The 7,022-nt window shown below is 51.2% G+C and overlaps 1 protein-coding gene across 1 annotated transcript in view; it reads left to right on the top strand.

Annotated features, from left to right (window-relative positions):
* ICE1 (interactor of little elongation complex ELL subunit 1) overlaps window positions 1-7,022 on the top strand; it is a 43,313-nt gene that overhangs the window by 6,712 nt on the left and 29,579 nt on the right. The window contains exons 7-10 of the mRNA XM_029941293.1: window positions 227-264; window positions 2,021-2,103; window positions 2,322-2,361; window positions 2,444-2,500. Of these exons, the coding sequence (XP_029797153.1) occupies window positions 227-264; window positions 2,021-2,103; window positions 2,322-2,361; window positions 2,444-2,500 (218 nt within the window). The remainder of the gene's footprint in view (window positions 1-226; window positions 265-2,020; window positions 2,104-2,321; window positions 2,362-2,443; window positions 2,501-7,022) is intronic.

Below are 7,022 nucleotides of genomic sequence, written 5' to 3'. Positions count from 1 at the left end.
GAGGAGCGGGGCGCTTTCTGGAGCCAGCGCACCGGGCAGCCTGGCGCCCCGTCGGGCTCGCCCTGCCGCAGCCCGGCCGCCCACCCTCCCGGGCTTGATGCGTGACGCTCGCCGTGTGGGGTGTAGTGACCTAGAAAGACACATGCGCCGTGAATTGTAATATGTATGTTTTTGGTTTGAAAGCTGACTGTTTTTATCTTTCTAACTTACCAAATTGTCTCCCCAGGAAGAAGAAGCTAGAAGCCAAGGTGAAGAAGCTGGAAGGTAAAGGGCACTGCTGGCCCCCAGCTGGGGGGTCACCGGCCTCGTCACCCGTGCCCCGGAGCCTCACAGAGCTGGCGGCCGGTTCTCAAGGTCGACGTCCCGGGAGGGGACGGCCATGCCGTGCGGCACGTCTTTGAAATGTGGTGCACTCACAGTAGTAGCAGCCCATATTTTTACCTTAAAAAGCAGCAGTCAGCCGCAGGATTCAATTTTGAAAGTTGAGTTTCATGAGGCTTCCTCAAAAGTACCACTTTTAGTACCAGAAAACTTGATATTTTCAGATAGTTATGACACATCCCTGGGAAGGTTCTGAGAAATTGCACTGGACATCTTTCCTGTGTCCCTGACCCCCTCCCCGCCCCGGTGTTTGGACTCGGGCTCCTGGTCTACACCGAGTAGGCAGGGCGCAGAGAGCCGCGAGGGGTCAGCTGAGCCCCGTGCGGAAGCCAGCAGCCCTTTCAGGGACTGCCCTCAAGGCCCTTTCTTGGGTTTTTGCCCCTCGCGTTAGGCGGTTGGCACAGGGAGAGACATCGGGGAGGGGCCGTGGGGCTTTGCTGGCCGCACCCCTGCTCTACCTCCCCCTTCTTCTGGGGGCTCTTTGTCACGCTGACCCCACCCTGCTTCAGAGCGTGGCTCATCTTCCATGTGGAGCGAGGAGTAAGGATTTAAATGTAGTTGAATCGGGACATAGAGAACAGACTTGGCTGAAAATATTTCTCCTCATTAACTTGCCTAGATTGAGCCTGGTTTTTTAGAGTTAAACCCTGTAAATATTTTAACAATTTTCCCTCTGATTGGGTTTCTGCACAAACACGGACAGTATGGTAGTAAATGTGATAGGACTGTGTTTTTAAGTATTGCTTTCTCTTGCTAGGGTGTGGGAAGACTTGTCTATTTTAGGCAGTGTCTCAAAGACATCTGAAATGCCCGGGAGACTGTGTGTAGCTTTCAGAACAGATTTCCTTTGAAGCACAAGTGTAGCCTTTATTTCCCGTGTGACAAAAATATTTTTCCTAGTAAGGGATACGGCACAATAGTCGGGTAAAGAGAAACTCAGGCTTGTCGGAGTGGTCAGGACGGATGGGAACTGTGGTGGTGTACAGGATTTTAGTTTTCATGGCAATTGTGCCTGAACATCTTCCGGTAACGTCAGTGCTGGTTAGATTCTTACTGAAATATTTGCACCATAGGCTGCAGAACCAGCAGCAGGTTGAGGAGTTTGCTGAAGGGCTAGGAAAGAGCTGTGGTGGTGCCTGACAGGTAGATCTAGAACAGAGGTACCTGCCAGGACTGCGCTGGCTGAAGGGGTGCCAGGAAGGCACAGCAGTACAGTAAGCTCGGAGAGACTGTGCCCTCCCCAGCACGGAGAATGGTATGAGCTTTATTCCGAGATGAAGCCGCGCTTCTCAAATCTCTGAAGCGTGAACGTTGCTTCTTGCAGAAGAGCGAGGGGGAGCAGTGTCCCTCCTTCTGGAAAGTTCACGTGTGTTGGGCTGCCTTGTGCTGGGATGGGAAGTGGGATGGGAGTCGTGGGGTCTCTTCCAGGTCTGTGGTCTCACAGGTAACCGTGTGAACACCACGCGCTCCTGCATTTGTCCCTGACCGACCAGGTGCTGAAGGAGCACTGACGCGTACAGTTTATGTTAAAGTTCTGTGACCTGAGGGAGACTCAGATGATGTTTTGAGGACTTCACTGCCGGTCCTGGTAAAGTTGGTAAATTACTGCTGTCTCTCTCCCTCGTTGCACTCTTGAAAGAGGCTGCTGTCAAGCAAACTCAGGACTTCAAGCAGCTGAGGAATGAGAAGAAGATCCTGGAGAAGGAATTCAGGAAGACACAGGTAAGAGATGGTGGGGCCCACATGTGGACCGCCCGCCGCAGGGCTCCGCAGCGGCCGCCAGCCCCTCGGGCCCGGGTCTCGCGGGCTCCAGGGGGGAGGCCGCCTGACCAGACAGTCCGCAGGGCCCGCCCGGCTCCCCATCTTGCGTGGGGGGTGGGGGCCGGCGCCCTGTGTCCCGCTCTGTCCCTGCAAACACTGGTGGCCCTTTGTGTTCACAGGAGCGGCTGGATGAGTTCTCTAAACAGAAAACTGAAAAGGGTGAGGATGCACTTCATGCTACGTAAGCATTCCGTTTCAGCACGCAGTGTTCTTTACTAACAGCTTTCCCCCCTGTTTTTAGAGTTGAGACATATTGGAACACAAATTTCAAGCGATTCTTACGGAAGCATAGATAAAAGTGAGTACGTTACAGGCTTCTTTTTCCCTGTGCGTTGGTTCAGTGGTTTGGGAGGAGGCTGGCTGCTCGTACCTGCAGTCAGGGAGTTCCCGTGAGCGAGGCCCTAGCTTACGTCCTCACCCGCCCGCGTCAGCCCCCTGCCGCCTGATCAGGCCACACAGCGAATGAAAGACTCAAAACACAGTGTTGTTTGGGAAACAAAGCTGTCGGAGATCTACTTTCCATACCTTGCGGCAAATAAGCATAGTTTTCTTATAAAGCTACAGTTTATCAAGTTAATTCATAAAATTTCTTAGGTGCCAAATGTATAATGATTAGTAAAGTCAGCCAGAAAACTGGGGTCAAGCCCTGTACTGTGCTTTTGGGGGACAGAACTTGGGGCGGGCCAGGATTGATATGGGAAGGGGACGGGGCGGTCGCGGGGGGCCTGGGGTGGCTTCAGTGTGCATTGTCACCTTGTGGGCAAGGAGGCCCGACCCTGGAAGCTGAGAAATTGGGAGCTTTTGCTTTCATCTTCCTCTCTAGTGTCTGGTCCCGGGCTGTTTACTTCCCTTCTTTGTGCTCTTTTCTTCATTTTTATTGCTTTCTTTAAAGTTATTTATTTAGAGAGAGAAAGTGTGAGTTGGGAGGGGCAGAGAGAGAGAGAGAGATGGAGACAGAGCCCCAAGCAGGCTCTGCGCTGTCAGCAAAGAGCCCGACGCAGGGCCCAAACCCACGAACCGGGACCTCACAGCCTGAGCGCCCCCTCCAGGCGCCCCTGGTCTTCATTTTTACAGTGGAGGTGGTGAGTCTCTGCTGTGTCCCACACTCTCTTGGCAGGGACGGATTTACAGTGGAGGTGGTGAGTCTCTGCTGTGTCCCACACTGTCTTGGCAGGGACGGATTTACAGTGATAAGTAAGCAGCTAATGGTATTCATTCACTGGTGTGTAATTTTCCCTCCCAGTGGAAATTACTAGAACCACTTGTCCTGAGCACGTAGATAGCGTCTCTCTAGAAGTCTCCTTTACCTTACCTTGTGTCTTCTTACCTTTTTTTTTTTTTTTTTTTAACTCAGAGCACAAGACCCCGTTTCCCTGGGCTTGAGGCTTTCAGAGTTGAGACCTTTCAGTTGCTGGGGCCCCGGTGTGCCGTTCACCGCCGTCCTACCTCGTGGGTCCGTGTATGCTGACCCTCCGCCTCCTGCTCTCACACGTGGGCAGCCAGGCTTCGAGCGGGAGGGTGCTGCCCAGGGAAGCAGCGGGCGCCCCGGGCTGGGCTCCCCCAGCCAGCTGTCCGCTGCGGGCACACTGTCTTCTCTCTGGCACGGACGGGTCCGTGTAGGATCCGCTGTTTTCAGGCCTTGCTGTGTAAACCGAACCCTACCCCGTCCCCGGGGTTGCTCTCCAGCCTTACGTCTGTTTTCTGTGGTCTTTTGGTCTGGCCTCACAGTGACGGTGAGGGTCTTGTCTGCTGTTCATTCTACTTCTGAATACATGGAGTCTTTAGGAATCTGAATTATTTAGCTGAGGACCTTGGTGGACTTAATTCCCAAGGAGGTCTTTCACACTTCCTCTCTTAATGCACTCTTTTGGCCCTTACCACTAGCTTGAACCACACATGTGTCCACTTCTGTTGGGGGTTTTCCCTGTGACTGCAGCACAGCACCGTGTTGAGTGCTGCTTCTGAATTTCCAGCATGTTCTTCCTTCTGGCTTACTTGTTATTGTGAGACCACAGCAGATGAAGCATATGATGTAATGTGTGTGTTACTATCCGTGACGTTATCAGGAAGGTTTCTGGTTAATAGTGGGCTATTAGTAATTAGGTTTTGGGGGAGTCACAGTTACGTGTGGGTTTTTAACTGCTGGTAGCCTGACCCCCATGTCATTCAGGGGCCATCGGTACTTCTGAAAGAATTCACAAGTTAAGAGTATTGGGTTGACTTCCTTTTTAAAAAGTCTGCCCAAATGCCACATTTGCCTTTCATTCCTTCTAAATTCCATTAAAGATGGCAGAAAAAAAAATACTCTCTTTTAGAGTTAACTTAGAGTTAAAAATTTGCTACCAGTGGAGGAAACTGTGAAGCAGATGGTATCAGTTGGTGATGAAACCCAGAACTACAGAGAAACTAGCAGCCATCAGAAAGCAAGCTCCATTGCAGACGCCGGGGTGCCTTCAGGTCAGGGGCGCGGGGTGTGCGAGGAGGAGCAGGACAGGAGAGGTTTGCCGGGCGACTGATTCATTGGGGAGAATTGTGTGGCCTTCTGGTTTCAGAAACCCTTTCTGGTGCTTGTCTACATGCTGTGACCCAGAGTTCAGTTCTGTGAAGTGTCATTTGTGACATAGGCACTCGGAGTGTGGATGCAAGGACATCAGGAAATTGAGTAATTCTGTTTGCTGCAAAGAACAGCCACTCAGGTGCCCAGAAAATGAGACCCTTCCATTCTCCGTGTGAATCCTCATACCTGTTTAACGCTGCACCCCTTCCGTCCGAAGCCAGAGTCCTGCGGGTCTGTGGAGTGAGAGCCTTCGTTTGTTCCAGGGGAGTGGAGGCTGGAGACGGATGGACACTAGCTCACAAAGATGTCCTGCCTTGATTTTCATTTACAACTGAGGTGCGGCAGTCCTGAGAAAGGAAGCCACCAAAGTCGAGGGGAAAACCCTGAAGAAACAGGATTAAATCATGAATGAGGAGGAAATGTGAAAAATAGAGTTAATGTCATTAGAGAAAATCCAAGAGCATACCTATCGGCTGCACTGTGAGGTTGAGCCCGGGGGCTTCTCGAATTCTCGAATGTGGAAAGCAAGACCCTAGATGTCACTGGAGTCCCACCATAGTCCGAAGGGAAGACGGAGCCCTCAGGAGAGAAGGTCAGCGAGAAGTCGTGGCAGGAGACTCCCCAGAGCGGGACACACAGTGTTCAGCTGGAACGGCGCCTCAGGAGTTGAGTGTGATTGTGCGTGACCTTCGTCTCCGGCATGCTCGCGGGAAGGGTTTTTAAAATCCAGTGGAGTTGACAGAGGGACAGATGGAGGAATTTCAGGCAAACACTAACTTGAAAGCCAAAATCAGGCAAAAAGTAATTCAAGCCTAGTAGTGAGTTTACATGAATTAAAAGGGAATATCCAGGTTGATGAAAGGGACAGTTCACCAAGAAGTTGCCGCCGTCACAGACCTAAGAACACGAGGCTGTGTCGGGTACAGAAGCCTGGGGACGGTCACAGTGCTTCCACGAGAGGCTTACCATTCTTCCCAGGAACATTCTTGCCAGGAGCAGTGGTTTGTAAAAGCAGACGAAGTAGGAGCGGGAATTGATTTCCTCGTTGCAGATTGACGATTTCCATCTAATCCTTTTAAACCACAAACCTAGAATTGCTTAAAATACTTGTCAACATACATGAAGGCTGACTACTAGACAATAGGAACTGTAGTTTGATATAGTATTAAGACACTGATACTTAGTAAGATATTAATAAAAATCCTGCCCTTGCCCAAAGCAGGGAAAATACTTTCCAGACCTATCTGGTAACTGAACGTGCATAAACACAAACCACCTCTTGGATAACAGAGAAAATAAAAACTGAACTACTAAACCCTTCGGAAGTAAACAACAGTAGGGCAGTATCGGAGTCTCTGAGATCCTGCCAGCATGGCATTCAGAGGAATCAGCAGTCTTACGTGACTACACTAGAAAGCAAGAGCTACAGAAGATGAATAACAACGTAGGAAAATGCAACAGAAACCAAGGAAATGGAAGGAAGGGCCTAAGTCGATGAAACAGGGAACAAAGCATTTGTTTTGGGACCATTGAACCGAGCAGCCGGATCCGTGCAAGGCTGGGGGCCGGCAGCTCCGTGGCCGGCAGGCACAGAGACACGAGCGCTGGAAACCGGAACAAGACTGCAGTAGGAGACCTCTCAGTTCACAAGTTCTGTTCAGACTTGGTCGTGGCTGTCCAGTGGGCCAGTGTCACGGAAAACACCTCAGGTGGGCTTGGGACAGTTGTGAACCTGAACGGAAAATAACCCAGAAGAAATTTAAGGAAAAATAAAGCCCTAACAGCATCGAACATCCAGATGACTTACAAGGGAGCTCTGTGCAGGCTTCAGTGAGTGAGGTGGCTGTCTTTATTGTTCCAGATTTGCTTCAGGACCTAGAAGACCATGGACCGCTTTCCATGTCATTCTCTGGAACTCGAACAGGGCTGTTCAGAGGCGGCTGCGAATGACGGGCTCGTGTCCTCGGGCCCTGAGCGCGCTCAGGAGCGGGGCTGCAGCTCACTCAGCGATGCTTTGGGGACTCGCGTCCAGGAGTGACAGGGAACACACACACATCATGACTTAGGGATTTATCTCAGGAACACTACATACAACAGCTGCCCAAGGGGGAAAGCACCCATTCCTCATGGAAAAATATTTGGGGAGGTAATAACAGAAACACATTTTGAAATTGAACAAGGTGAAGCTGAGGAGCCTTGTCACTACTGTGGGAGGCAGAAGTGTGCTCTCCGTCTCCTTCCCCTTGTGCCTATCCCCTCCACC

The sequence above is a fragment of the Suricata suricatta genome, chromosome 6 (assembly GCF_006229205.1).
Source record: "Suricata suricatta isolate VVHF042 chromosome 6, meerkat_22Aug2017_6uvM2_HiC, whole genome shotgun sequence".
In the NCBI taxonomy this organism is placed as follows: domain Eukaryota; kingdom Metazoa; phylum Chordata; class Mammalia; order Carnivora; family Herpestidae; genus Suricata; species Suricata suricatta.
Note: the sequence above shows the minus strand (reverse complement) of the source record. Positions and strands in the feature narration are given on the sequence as shown.